Source organism: Babylonia areolata, chromosome 9 (assembly GCF_041734735.1).
Source record: "Babylonia areolata isolate BAREFJ2019XMU chromosome 9, ASM4173473v1, whole genome shotgun sequence".
Lineage (NCBI taxonomy): Eukaryota > Metazoa > Mollusca > Gastropoda > Neogastropoda > Buccinidae > Babylonia > Babylonia areolata.
This window is the reverse complement of record NC_134884.1, coordinates 13,312,501-13,328,305: the sequence shown is the minus strand read 5'-3', so window position 1 is coordinate 13,328,305 and position 15,805 is coordinate 13,312,501. Positions and strand designations below refer to the sequence as shown.

The 15,805-nt window shown below is 44.5% G+C and overlaps 1 protein-coding gene across 5 annotated transcripts in view; it reads right to left on the bottom strand.

The window, feature by feature from the left end:
- The window catches only part of LOC143286064 (inositol 1,4,5-trisphosphate-gated calcium channel ITPR3-like), a 392,528-nt gene that overhangs the window by 39,088 nt on the left and 337,635 nt on the right, over positions 1–15,805 (bottom strand). For 3 of the 5 annotated variants that reach the window (XM_076593621.1, XM_076593622.1, XM_076593623.1), the window contains 11 exons: positions 15,230–15,420; positions 14,736–14,934; positions 13,709–13,795; positions 10,717–10,821; positions 9,503–9,574; positions 8,937–9,066; positions 7,216–7,354; positions 5,599–5,757; positions 3,301–3,457; positions 1,200–1,297; positions 332–370 (listed from right to left, as the gene is read on the bottom strand). In XM_076593621.1, the coding sequence (XP_076449736.1) occupies positions 332–370; positions 1,200–1,297; positions 3,301–3,457; positions 5,599–5,757; positions 7,216–7,354; positions 8,937–9,066; positions 9,503–9,574; positions 10,717–10,821; positions 13,709–13,795; positions 14,736–14,934; positions 15,230–15,420 (1,376 nt within the window). The remainder of the gene's footprint in view (positions 1–331; positions 371–1,199; positions 1,298–3,300; positions 3,458–5,598; positions 5,758–7,215; positions 7,355–8,936; positions 9,067–9,502; positions 9,575–10,716; positions 10,822–13,708; positions 13,796–14,735; positions 14,935–15,229; positions 15,421–15,805) is intronic. The other 2 variants (XM_076593624.1, XM_076593625.1) reach the window with 1 other exon arrangement.

Below are 15,805 nucleotides of genomic sequence, written 5' to 3'. Positions count from 1 at the left end.
AAAAAAAGAAGAAGAAAAAAAACGATGCCAGTCATGCTTAACGGCCGAAGTAAAAAAAAAAAAAAAAGAAAAAAAAAAGGTATTCAACCCATGCATATCTCTAAGAACACAAAATGAACCACACTTTGTTATAACTAAAAAACAAACAAACAAAAAACAAACAAAAAAAAAACAAAAAAAAACAACAAACGAGTATCACAGTTATAGCTACAAAAAAAGAAAAGGAATATTAGTGATGCGCTAAACTTGAATCACATCCACATCAGTCAAAGCATAGGCGAACCTGTGGACAACGGAACAAGAACAGTGAAAAATGTCATGCAATGGTTACCCGGACTGATTTCGACGGGTCTTTTTCAGCAACAAAGTTCTAAACGGAAACAAAACGAACACGTGTAACCCAACAGGAAATCAAATCCAAAACGCACAACCCACACTTTCAGCAAACTGTGGTCATGGAAAAAAAAACAAAAATACCTGTCGGTTTTAAAACGAATGTGTCAATAATAATGCACACGATAAATGGAATGAGTGGGAATTTCAAATGAAACAAAGCAATTATTCAAAAATAAAGATAACTCGTCATTAGGAAAAAAAAGAAAAGAAAAAAAAAGAAAAAAAGAAAAGCACACCTGTCACTTCATCCCTGTAAGTGCAAACAGCATGAAGAAACCACTTCCTGATTTTCAGAGAGAGAGAGCGAGAGAGAGAGAGACAGACAGACAGACAGACAGACAGACAGAGACAAAGACAAACATTACTTAACAACAATGCTACCTGTGCATCGACAAGTTCATTGATAGTACATTGCACACTTTATGTTGTATAACTTTCATTGATCAGATTATATTATTCTACCTCAGTTTGAGAAAGGACCTTAAAATCGAACACATTGTGATGCTTTCCATACTGAGTTTAGATCTTCTTTGCTCTCTCTCTCTCTCTCTACTTTATTCTTTATGTCTGTGATAGTTTAATAACATTTATTTTGTCAAAACACTTAAGGGAAATATTAAATTGAAGTATATAAGAGATGCATTAACTGACGTAAGTAATAAGTTAAAGAACACTTAAATGAAGTATGATAGAGACAGAGAGAGACAGAGACACAGTCAGACAAACATGGCCAAAAACATGGCATAACAGGCTAGCAGACAGGAGTCTTAGAAACATCAGATGAGAGAAAGAGAAGCACTGACTTTTCCTTGATGGCGTTGGTGGAGATCTGCATACGATCCCGAACAGCCATGAAGAACACCTCCTCCCTCGTCGACAGGAAGTACTCCAGCATGGATTTCTGAGGAAACGAAACAACACACGGTGGAGAAATCTACTTTAAATAAAATACACTTGCCGCCCGAATTTCACATGATCTATTTTGACCCCCCTAAACAAACAAACAAACAGCGATGCAAAGCAATACAATACAACATACTGCAATTCAGTATGACACAATGCTGTACAACCCCAAACAACACAACCAAACACAACACAACACAATACAACATAACATGACACAATGCAACACAACACAATATCACACAACACAACACAGTATGATACAGCACAACACAAAACACTATGAGACAACACACTATGAGGCAACACAATATGACACAACACAACACAACACCACACCACACCACACCACACCACACCACACCACAACACCACACCACACCACACAACACCACACCACAACACCACACCACAACACACCACACCACAACACCACACCACACCACACCACACCACACCACACCACACCACATCACACCACACCACCACACCACACCACACCACACCACACCACAACACCACACCACACCACACCACACCACACCACACCACACCACAACACCACACCACACCACACAACACCACACCACACCACACCACTACACAGACACCAGCCTGCACGTCCCGCATTTCGTTGAAGAGGATGATACAATGCAACATAACACATCACAACACAACACTGCACAACACAACACTGCACAACACAACACAACACTGCACAATACAACACAACACTGCACAATACAACACTGCACAATACAACACAATGCAATGCTGCACAATACAACACAACACTGCACAATACAACACTGCACAATACAACACAATGCAATGATGCACAACACAACACAACACTGCACAATACAACACTGCACAATACAACACAATGCAATGCTGCACAATACAACACTACAGCACAATGCAATGCTGTATAATACAACACTGCACAACACAACACTTCACAATACAACACAATGCAATGCTGTACAATACATCACAACACAGCACTGCGCAACACAACACTGCACAATACAACACAATGCAATGCTGTACAATACATCACAACACAGCACTGCACAATACAACACAATGCAATGCTGCACAATACATCACAACACAACACTGCACAATACAACACAATGCAATGCTGTACAATACATCACAACACAACACTGCACAATACATCACAACACAACACTGCACAATACAACACAACACTGCACAATACAACACAACACTGCACAATACAACACAACACTGCACAATACAACATAATGCAATGCTGTGCAATACATCACAACACAACACTGGAAAATACAACACTGCACAATACAACACAATGCAATGCTGTACAATACATCACAACACAACACTGCACAATACCACACAATGCAATGCTGTGCAATACAACGCAATGCAATGCTGTACAACACAATGCAATGCTGTACAATACAATCCTCCTCCCCCCCCTCAGCCCCACACACAAACACACCAGCTCCCAGGTCCTCCTCTGACCTGCACATCCCAGCTGGCGTTGAAGAGCATGATACAACACAATACAGTACAATACAACAGCATACAACACCATGCACTACAATATAAGTCAATTCAAGACGTTACAACACAGTATAAAACAATACAACACACCATAATACAATACAATACAGCACGACACCTTACAATTCAAGACAATACAACACATTACACCAGACAACAACACAACACAACACAACCTCCTGTCCCCACACCCTGTACCTGCACAACACTGTTGGCGTTGAAGAGCACACCACACCACACCATACCACACCACACCACACCACAACAAACCACACCACACCACACCACATCACACCACATCACACCACTTCACACCACACCACACCACAACAAACCACACCACACCACAACACACCATACCACACCACACCACACCACACCACATGACACCACACACCACATGACACCACTTCACACCACAACACCCAAGCCCATTCTCTGTACCTGCACGTCCCTGTTGGCGTTAAAGAGCATGATGCAGATGAAGGCCAGCACCTCCCGGACGATGTCGTCATTGCGGCGGGCCAGGTGAGGCAGCACCTTGATGATGGTGCTGTGGCCGTTCAGGGCCACTTGGACCTCCTTGATGTGATGCAGCTGTCTGTTGGCACACAGATATACACATACACATACACGCACGCACAGACATACACGGGCGCGCGTACACACACATACACACACGCACGCGAGAACACGCATACGCACACGCACAAACATGCACACACACACACACACACACACACACACACACACACACTAACATTTGAAGTGAACATATATATAAGCGTGAGCGAAGGAAGCAGGGCTCAACTTCTGGAGACGTTTTCCCTTGCAACACCTGTGGGAAGTGCTGCGCATCCAGAATCGGCCTCTTCTCCCATATGAGGACACACATTGACAGATATGCCTGCCTGTCTACTCATCCGTCGGCCCGATGGGAGACTCCATCATCATATATGTTAAATTTAAAAACGAACGAACACAAACAAAAACACACTCACCTTTCCCCTGTCTCTCTTTCTCTTTATCTATTAAACTATTCATGTATTTTGCAATCAATGATTTAACTGGGTTTTTTTTATATATAATACTTTACTTTAAAAATGCTATTTGTTTCATATTTCACCTCTCTCTCTGTCTCTCTCTGTGTCTCTGTCTCTCTCTTTCTCTGTGCGTGTCTCTCTTCAATCTGTGTGTCACTCTTCAACCCCCACCCCACGCCTCCCCCCTCTCTCTTTCTCAGACACATGTTACACATTCCAAATCCACCACCCATACCGTCTTCACCTTCATACCCTTAAAACCCCTGTAAGCCCACCATTTCTCACAACTCACCATTTCTCTCACTTTGGGAGAAATCGTGGGACTGCGAGAAATGGTGGTCGTTCCCCTCCCACGTTTTCTCTCAATTGCGAGAAATCGTGTGGGGCGCCCCCAAGATTCCTCACACGATGTCCCCTGTATTGTTATCAAAACTATCTCCTTTGTCATCGGAGTTGGTTTCTTGTCTTTCCCCAATGCAGGTCTAAGAGAAAAATGCGAGAGATAAAAAGAAACAAGAAATGGGGGAACGATAACGACGATCATGATAATGACAGTGGCGTTGGCGAAGACATCAACAATAGACGGTGAAGGTGATGGCACAGTACTGATTTTGAAAAAAAAAGAAGTGTGAATGTATATGTATGTCAGTGAGTGAGTGAGTGGGTGAGTGAGTGAGTGAGTGAGTGAGTGTGTGTGTGTGTGTGTGTGTGTGTGTGTGTGTGTGTGTGTGTGTGTGTGATTCCTTATGCGTGTTTATTTGGCTGGTTTATTTGGTATTCTTTCACTCTGTTTTAAAATATTTTCATGTTCTAAGTGTCTTATATGAAACAGAATCTATTTGCAGTGCATTCGTGCATGCAAAAGGATTCTGACACAAACATATGAAGAAATGCGCAAGCATGAAATGAAGAACATTCAAAATAGATGTGACAGAACAGGTTGCATCACAACAAACATCAAAACTATTTGGTCCAGTTTTCACACGCCCTGCGTGAGGGCAAAGCATTGTGAAGAACCTTTTTTGCTGTCACATTTATGTATAAGGTTGAATCATTTTGATGTTATTCCCAACATCCCGGAAAGATTCGGTTCAAGTCATATTATGCTATGTTATGTTATGTTATGTTATGTTATGTTATGTTATGTTATGCTGAATTATATTTCTGTTTGAGTTGTACACACTGCCTGAATTTTGTTGTTTGGTATTGATTCCGATGTTGAACTTGAGGTCGATGCACTGCAGTGAAATCTTACGTGAAATGCAATAATTAGTTGTGTTTCAGTGTCATTACTGTTGATGTCTTCACTAACGCCCGCCATTGTCATCATGATCGTCGTTGTCGCTCCCCTTTTCCTCTTTTCTTTTTCTCTCTCATTTCTCTCTCATATCTCTCTCATTTCTCTCTCATTTCTCTCTCATTTCTCTCTCAGATTTGCAGTGGGAAAAGACAAGAAACCAACTCCGACGATAACAGAAATATTTTGGATAAAAATAAGGGGGACTTCCCACGATTTCTCACAATTGAGAGAAAACGTGGGAGGGGAACGACCACGATTTCTCTCAATCCCACGATTTCACTTAAAGTGAGAGAAATCGTGGGATTGCGAGAAATCGAGGGCTTACAACCCCGCAACACACACACACACACACACACACACACACACACACCCTAACAAATGCACCAATCACAGCCATACTTTTTAATCTTCTCCTCTGACGCCCTGACGGCCCAGTCGTCGGCCAGCCTTCTCTCCTCGTTGTGGACGATGGCCCGGAGGACCTGCAGGCATCGCACGTCTAGCTCTGCGTGTGTCGGCTGGTCAGCGTACGGCTGTTTGCACTGCTGGGCTGAGATCCTGCGGGCAGGGCATCCGTTTACCTCGTTAGGGTGGGTTCAGAGGGTAGGAGGGGGGCCAGGGGGGAGGGGGGAAGAGGTGAGGGAAGGTGAGAGAGAGAGGGGGAGAGAGAGGGAGAGAGAGAGATAGAGAGAGAGTGGGTGAGAGATAGAGAGAAAGAGAAAGAGGGTGAAAGATAGAGGGAGAGAGAGAGAGGGGGAGAGATAGGTATATACAGAGAGACAGACAGACAGATAGATAGAGAGAGAGAGGGAGAGAGAGAGAAAGAGAGAGAGGGTGAAAGATAGAGGGTGAGAGATAGGTATGTACAGAGAGACAGACAGACAGACAGACAGAGAGAGAGAGAGAGCAAGAGAGAGAGAGAGGGGGGTGATAGATGGAGAGAGGGGGTGATAGAGAGATAGAGGGATAGAAGTGGCGGCGAGAGAGAGAGAGACAGAGAGAGAGAGGGTGAGAGAGAGAGAGGGTGAGAGAGAGAGAAGATAAAGAAAAAGAAGAGAGACAAAGAGACTGAACACAGAGAGAGAATGGGAGACTGAAGAGTGACACACATTGAAGAGAGACACGCAGAGAGAGAGAGAGAGAGAGAGAGAGAGAGAGAGAGAGAGAGACAGACAGACAGACAGACAGACAGACAGACAGACAGACTGAGAGAGAGAAGGGGTGTAATTTTGCTGCCACATGCGTTTTTTTTATTTTTTTTTTTTAGTAGGAATATTCCCCCCGTTACCCTTCCAAACCTCAAAGACACACACACACACACACACACACACACACACACACACACCGCACACCACACACCCCCTCCCACACACACACACACTACACACACGACACACACGACACACACACACACACACCGCACACCACACTCCCCCTCCCACACACACACACACACACACACACACGACACACACACGACACACACACACACACACACACCGCACACCACACCCCCCCTCCCACACACACACACTACACACACACCCCCACACCACACACACACCGCACACCACACACCCCCGACACACACTACACCCCCCCCACACACACACACACACAAACACACACCACACACACACCGCACACCCCACACCCCTCCCACACCACACACACACACCACACAAACACACACACACATACACACGACACACACACACACACACACCATACACACACACACACACACCACACACATACACACGACACACACACACACACCATACACACACACACACACACCACACACATACACACGACACACACACACACACACACACCATACACACACACACACACACACACACACACACACACACACGACACACACACACACACCACACACACACACACACACACCACACACACACACACACACACACACACACACACACCACACACACACACACACACACACACACACACACACACACACACACACACCACACATACACACACCACAACTGCTCGATCAGTTTCTTGGCCCCGGCGTATCTCTTGGCAGGCTTCTTTTCGTGGGGGTTGATGAAGCAGCGCACGAGGTTCTGGAACTCCTCTCCCAGGGGCAGCTCATCATTGGTGCCACGGGCCGTGTACTCTGTCAGCACGACACAGCATGTGATGGTGATGTTGGTGATGATGATGGTGATGATAATAATAATTTTGTGCATTTGTGTAACACCTTTCTATCTTGTGAGCTCACGGCGCTTTTACTTGAAAAGAAAAAAAAGTTGCGAGTTACATGAACCAGCCATGACCACTCCCGCCCTCTCTCCCCCTCCCACACACAAAGCGAGTCCGAAGAGGGCGATTTTCTTTTCAAGAGGGCAATGGAATAAATATATTTTATTAATTTCGTTTTTACATCCAGGCCTCTGGGCGAAAGGATAAAATCAAAAACTTAGAAGTCATTAACTATATGCAATCAATGACATGCAGAGGTAATGCTCCACAAAACAAAGAGAAAGAGAAGAGATGGAGGGAGAGAGTGAGAGTGAGAGTGAGAGAAATAGAGAGACAGAGAGTGAGAGAAATAGAGAGACAGAGAGTGAGAGGGAGAGAAATAGAGAGACAGAGAGTGAGAGGGAGAGAAATAGAGAGACAGAGAGTGAGAGAAATAGAGAGACAGAGTGAGAGAAATAGAGAGACAGAGACAGAGAGTGAGAGAAATAGAGAGACAGAGAGTGAGAGAAATAGAGAGACAGAGAGTGAGAGTGAGAGAAATAGAGAGACAGAGAGTGAGAGTGAGAGAAATAGAGAGACAGAGAGTGAGAGGGAGAGAAATAGAGAGACAGAGAGTGAGAGTGAGAGAAATAGAGAGACAGAGAGTGAGAGGGAGAGAAATAGACAGAGAGTGAGAGTGAGAGAAATAGAGAGACAGAGAGAGAGAGTGAGAGAAATAGAGAGACAGAGAGAGTGAGAGAAATAGAGAGACAGAGAGTGAGAGGGAGAGAAATAGAGAGACAGAGAGTGAGAGGGAGAGAAATAGAGAGACAGAGAGTGAGAGAAATAGAGAGACAGAGAGTGAGAGTGAGAGAAATAGAGAGACAGAGAGTGAGAGTGAGAGAAATAGAGAGACAGAGAGGGAGAGGGAGAGGGAGAGGAATAGAGAGACAGAGAGGGAGAGTGAGAGAAATAGAGACAGAGAGTGAGAGGGAGAGAAATAGAGAGACAGAGAGTGAGAGAGAGAGAAATAGAGAAACAGAGAGTGAGAGTGAGAGAAATAGAGAGACAGAGAGGGAGAGGGAGAGGAATAGAGAGACAGAGAGGGAGAGGGAGAGGAATAGAGAGAGAGAGAGGGAGAGGGAGAGGAATAGAGAGACAGAGAGTGAGAGGGAGAGGAATAGAGAGACAGAGAGTGAGAGTGAGAGAAATAGAGAGACAGAGAGGGAGAGGAATAGAGAGACAGAGAGTGAGAGGGAGAGGAATAGAGAGACAGAGTGAGAGGGAGAGGAATAGAGAGAGAGATACTGGGGAAGGGGCAGAGAGAGAGAGAGAGAGAGAGAGAGAGAGAGACAGAGAGAGAGAGAGAGACAGAGAGACAGAGACAGAGACAGAAAAGAATATCCCCATGTCACATTATATTCATAATATTCCCATTTGAGTACTGAACAGGTGCGCTCACTCACACACCTCCACCTCCATCCAACACCCCCCCCCACACACACACCCAGCCTCACCCCTCTTGGACTTGATCTTGAGCTGTGCCTGCACGGTGTTATGGCCGCTGTGCACCAGCATGCAGTTGTTGGTGTAGGTGTGGAACTTGGCGTTCAGCTCCAGCTCCGTGGAGTAGTACTCCATGTTGCCCTGGTCACACACACACGCACACACACACACACACACACACACACACACAAACAGACACGCACGCACGCACACACGCACGCACCCACCCACCCACACACTGATAAAGAATTATTCACCAGAAAAGGAAATAAGTCGGACACTAAAAAATGGAAAAGACACAAGGAGGAATACCAAATTGGGCGGGAAAACAGAGGTATGTGGTGTGATGTGCAGTGTTGGGGTGTGGGTGTGGGGAGACAGACAGGTGACTGAGAGAAAAGAGAGGTGTGGCGTGGTGTGGGTGTTGGGGTGTGGGGGTGTAGTGTGTGGTGTGGGTGTGGGGGTGTAGTGTGTGGTGTGGGGATACAGACAGGTGACTGAGAGAAAAGAGGTGTGGTGTGGATGTGGGAGTGTGGAGGTGTAGTGTGTGGTGTGGGGATACAGACAGGTGACTGACCTTCCGTACGGCACTGGACGTCTCGGCCAGGTGCATTTCACCAGTGAACTTCTCCAACACACTGACCAGCAGCTGGACCAACACATGGAAAACTCAGCGATAAAACAGACGGGAAATAGATCACAACACGATGGAGTATAAGCTTGCATGCAACTGAACGTGCACACACTCATGCACACATAAACGCATGCACACACACACACACACACACACACACACACACACACCATTCCATTTTCCACCTTTGTCTTTCTTTCCGAATATATTTTTACTGTCGTTTTTGTACTAGGTAACTTTTTCTGCACTAGTTAGCTGTGAAAGACCAGTCTCTTTAGAGACACATTGCCACTTTACCATTTGTATTGTGGTTGTTATTTAAATGTATAATATTGCCTGGATATTCATTTATATTCTGATTATATTATTACATACAAGTAGACTCGTGTATGTGCACCGTACGTGTAAAGTAGTGAGTGCGTGACAATGCAACTGGGCCTACACATATTTTTGTTTTAAGTCTTCATGTGCGGTTGTATGCCATTATACACTGTTGTAGATGTATCGCTTTATGTAAGGCGCTTACAATCCACTTTAAGGGGAGTGATTTATTATTATTATCATTATTGTTATTATTATCATCATTCATTTATTTGATTATTATTTATTTATCTATTTTTTTCAAATCTTTATCATGTCTTCATTTTCCTTCTCCTCGCCATCGTCCTCTTCTTCGCCTCCTCCTCCTGCTTCTTCTTCCTCCCCTTCCTTAGTTATTTTTATCATTATCATTATCATTATTATTATTATTATTATCACTATCAAAACCAGTTTATCCTCCTCCTCCCCCCTCCTCCTCCTCCTTCCTCCTCCTTCTAATTCTTCTTTTTCTTTCTCCTCCTCCCTTTTCTTCTTCTTCTTTTTTTTCCTTCGTCTTCTTCCTCCCCCTCCCCTATCATTTTCTTCTACTTCTTCTTCTTCTTCCTCCTCCTTCTTCTTTTTCTTCTTCTCCTCCTCCTCCTTTTTCTTCCTCCCCCTCTCCTATCGTTTTCTCCTCCTCCTCCTCCTTTTTCTTCCTCCCCCTCTCCTATCGTTTTCTCCTCCTCCTCCTCCTTCTTCTTCCTCCCCTTCTTTTTCTTCTACTTTCCCCCCCTCCTCCCCCTCCTCAGTTACCATTATCAGTACTATCACACACACACAGGGGGTGATGAACTGACCGTCTTGGAGGCACTGGACACAGAGACCACAGTGGTCAGACACATCACCACGTTCTTCAGGTACTGCGGGTTGCTCACGTGACCTCCGATCAGGTCACACAGCGCCTGGGGACAGGGGTGGAGGTGGTGAGTGTGGGTGTGTTCACACAGCAACAACAACAAAAACAAAACGTAACGCAGGAAATACACGAAGTAGCAGGTATGACCGGAGATTAGAAAAGAGAGATAAACCACTTGCAGAAATTGCTGAAGCCAGGCAGCCTGCGCCGCGGCACGCATTCATTATTCATGAGCTGCCTTTGCCCCGCCCAAACGAAAGGAAAGCGTCAGTCGAACGCAGTCTCCTGAGTGATTTTATAATTTGGATTACACCTTTTTTCCCTTTTCTGTTTGCTTCATCCCACGCAGATGTCAAACTCAATTTTGTTGTGAATAACATTCCTAAATATTTATATGTATTGGTTACTTTTATTTCCCTATCACCACCACAGCACCATTTTTCACGAGTCAAAAGATGACCTCCATTGCGGAAAACTATAATATTGGTCTTAACGAGATTCACTGTTTGTTGTAGTCTGTCTGTTTCTTGCTTAAGGGCATTTAATTGATTTTGTAACCCTATGGGTGTGTCAGACAAGAGAACAACATCATCAGCAAATAGCATTAAGAGCAAATCTGTTGCGCCAGGTATCATTTGTATTCCATGTCTCCCCTTCTTTGATAACTCCACTGCCAATTCACCGATGAAAAAGGAAAACAGCTGTGTGCTTGGCATACAACCTTGTTTAACCCCTCTTGGACACTGAAAAAAGTCTGAATAAATACCTTTGTCACGAACACATACAAGTACAGAATCGTAGATGCTTTTAACAGCCATGTAAAACTCCCGAGAGAGAGAAACAGAGACAGAGACTTAGAGAGAGAAATAGAGCACAATACAACGGTCTGCTCGGGCAACATGAAGCGTTCGTATATATATGAATTATATTTATGATTATGTACATATGGATAGATTTAGATTTACATACTGATAGATCTATATGAAATTATGTATGTATGTATTCATGTATGTATGTATAGACAGATGTTAGAAGAGAGACAGAGCTGAATATGTGTTTTATGTTTTGATATATATATATATATTTTTTGTTGTTGAAGAAATGGTGATGTAAACCAGAAAGTGTGAAGAAAAAGTAGCGTTACGAAAACGCAGTTCAATAATTTATAACTGTCTCTCTCATGTGCAACATTGCGCTGGGGGAGGGGGGGGGAGTTGGTGGTGGGGGGAGCTGCTTTATTTTCTTTTTATATTATCTACATTCAAGCAGATGCAAACGTGCTAAAAACCAAAGCAAAAATGAATCGGTTTTCATTGTATACAGCGAATCTTACTACACGTGGGAAATTCCAGGCGTAACTGAACTTTCGCTTTACTGCAGCTGAACCGTCAGAACCGACCAGTTTCCTTCGGGTGGGGAAGGAGAGGGTGATTTACCCCCACCCTTCCGCACTGCGTGTGTGCCCAAAAACGGCTTCAGCACTGTTATAGACAGTAAGAAGGGGCCTGCCGCGAGTGGTTTATCTCTCTTTTCTAATCTCCGGTATGACCCACGAAACGAAACTCGCTGTGAACAAAACAACAACAAACAAATACACAAGTAAATAAGAAGGACGAGTAAATTTGTATTTTTGATAAGAAAAAACAACAACCCCACAACAACAACAGATAATCAAACAGACAATATTTTTCTGTGATGAATATATTTTTTCTGTGTTTTAAATAACAAATAATAAATTGAACAGACAATTAAAAAAGAAATTCTAATAACCAACAAAGAAATCAGACAATGTCCTCCTGTGACAGTGTGTTGTCCTCATAAGAAGAGAAACGGGCGGAAATATGTGGAACTGTGGTGTGGCGACGCTGTCTCCTCGTGCAGGAAAGGTCCGACTTACACACAGATGAGTCTGTTGTGGTACGAATTTGATACGACGAAAAAAGCACTATACTTTACTATGTAGTTTAGCAGGATCCAAACACATGAAACATTCTTGCTGAGCTAGATACAAACGGATGACTGAGGGAAAAGAGAGGTGTTAGCATTAAAAACAAACAAAAACCAACAATCAAACAAACCAACCCAACCAAACCCTAACGAGCAAACGGAAAGAACTTGGGCGAGTGGCGTCAACACCACTGAAAGGAGAGCCCTGTGACCTCAGATATCTGATCACTTATTTGTGTATGACACTAGCTCCATACAAAGCCGTGTAGTGCAACACAATGCAGTACAATAAAATACAAACAATGCAATGGAATACAACACAACATTAGAAATTCCTACTTTAGTACCTGATTTAAGGGACCAATGTTATTGGAGGTTTTCGTGCACATATTTCCAATCGTAGTTGATGTGACCCATTTTCCAGTGGACTTTAATTTTATAGGCAGGGGGGTGGGGGTGGGTGGTTGTACTCAGTTTTGATATCCATTCAGTCGATACACTAATCTACAGCCATCTCGCTAGGTCCACAAAATCGTCTCCAATGATCTGTATCAATCAGATTTCCGTTTGTAGATCTCCAACCACGCTGAGATACAAGAAGCAAGTCGGTTCACCTTTCCATCATTTTGATGCCAAACTCTCCAAAAGGAGGGTGGATTACATTAACATTATTTTCCGCGTGCCTGCAAAACGCCCAAAACATGCCGTTTAAATAGGGTCCAAGAATTTCGGATATCAAAATAAGACATTACCTACAACACAATACAATACAGAACAGTACAATGCAATATAGTACAATACAATAGAATACAGTATATCACAATACAATATAATACAATACAATAGTAGAGACAGTGGATGTATTGTACACACTCCGTTCTTGCGGATTCGACTGTTGCTCACACCCGAAACCCAACACAAGACGAAAGGCCTTCAGTAATTTACAACACACCACACTTCAACACAGCACTGAGGGCAGTACTCACAATCAGGGCGTTGGCCATGCTTTCCGTCGTGTTCACCTCGTTGGTGTAGACATCTTTGTCGGGGCAGTAGAACACAGTGTAGAACACCTGCACACACACACACACACACACACACACACACCGTTCACGGTGTGATTCCTGAGGACTGCACAACCTTTCATAGTTACAATCACACCTTTTTACCTTTCCTTATTTTTATTCGAGGGCTTTTTTTTCTGTTCTCCTCGATTTCTATTTTAAGACACACGCTGTTACACATATATAGCAACCCTGTCTCTATGAACAAACCAGTGACATTTTTGTATACATACATTCCACAGATGCATGTCACGTTCGTGCATGTATTGCTTACAATGTTGTTTTCTTCTCTTCGTGTTTGTCTGTTGGCGTTTTGTTGGCTGTGTACGCCTGATATCATTAAAAGGCCAAAATTGTGTGCACTATGTACAATAGTTTGTTAGTTGTTTTCATCCTCCGGAGAAAGAAAAATGACGGATTGGTCAATGCCAAGGGCATGTCCTAGTTCATACGTTGTGCTGTTTGCACGCTTCTTTTTTTTCTTCTTTCTTCCATTTATTATACCCCTTTACTATGTTCTGTGCGGAATGACAGTATAGGGTGAGGTAGTAGAGAAATAGTGGTGTATCTTCTTTGTGTTTTGATTTATTTTCCTTTGCGAACTGTTTGCTTTTTTAAATTTTTTTTTAGCTTAAGTCCATCTTTAGGGCGAAGTCTGGCTGTAAAAAAAACAACAACAACAAAAAAACAAACAAAAAACAAACAAAAAAAACAAAACAAAAAAACAAAAAAAAAAACAACAACCAAAAAAGCAAAAACAAAAACAAAAAAGGCTCCCAACCCCCAGAATGAAAACGAACAACCCTCCCCATGTTATTTGTTTATCGATTACCCTTGATAATAAAGAATTTGTCTCGTCATGTCCTGTGCCTGGACTGACTGTACTGTGCCTATGTTTCTTTTCGGTGTGTGCTGCTGTGTTCCAGGTCCCAGGAGAGACGAGACTCACGTGCAGAAAGGGCAGCACGCCGTCCAGGACGTAGAAGAGGATGTGCTGCATCACGGCCCGTGTATCTGTGGGCTCCGCCACCCGGCTCTTGGGCGGTGGGTTCTTCAGCAGCACGGGTACCTTGTCCGGGTGGCGCGACAGGTAGTCGATCAGCTGGTGGATGTCTCCCGTCACAGAGTGGATGAAGTCCCACATGGACCTGAACGACAGGACAGAGCCATGAGGTGCCACTGGATCAATGACACGTGGGTCTGACATCATCAATAACGCGTGGATAGAGAAGACAGAAAGGGAAAGGAAGAAAAAGGAGAAGGAACGAAAGAAATAAAGAAAGAAAGGGAAAGTAAGAAAAGGAAGAACGGAAGACAGAAGAAAGGAGAGATAAACGAAACGAAACGAAATTGTTGATTCAGCATAGGCCACAGCCCTTTCTGAAGGGGGTGACATTCCTAAAGGCAAGAGGGACAGGGAAGACAGTCAGTCACAGCACCCACTTGTCGTGCTGCAGGTCCGCCGCCCCGCTCTCCACCAGGTTGGACCCCGTGGTCTTCATGTACACCCACAGCATGAAGTGCAGGAAGGGCCGCTTCAGGTTGCAGTCGATGCCCGTATGGGTCATCACCCACAGCAGCTCCTCCACCGGCACGATGGTCTGGCACAGCGACTCGATGAACTTGTTCTCTCCCTGAGGGGTCAAAAGGAAAACCAAAGTGAAAGGACCCCGACATCTTTCACGGTCTTCAGGGCAGTGATATATTCATATCCAGTGTTTAGGGCACTGCGTAGGAAGGCGGGGGTGGGAGGGGGGTGCTGGGGATCAAAGCGAGGGAGGGGAGGGGGTGTTGGGGGTCAAAGCGGGGGAGGGGAGGGGGTGTTGGGGGTCAAAGCGGGGGAGGGGAGGGGGTGTTGGGGGTCAAAGCGGGGGAGGGGAGGGGGTGTTGGGGGTCAAGGCGGGGAGGGGGGGGTCAAAGCGGGGTAGGGGAGGGGTGGTGTTGGGGATCAAGGCTGGGGAGGGGAGGGGGGTTATTTGGGGTCAAGGCGGGGGAGGGGAGGGGGGTTATTTGGGGTCA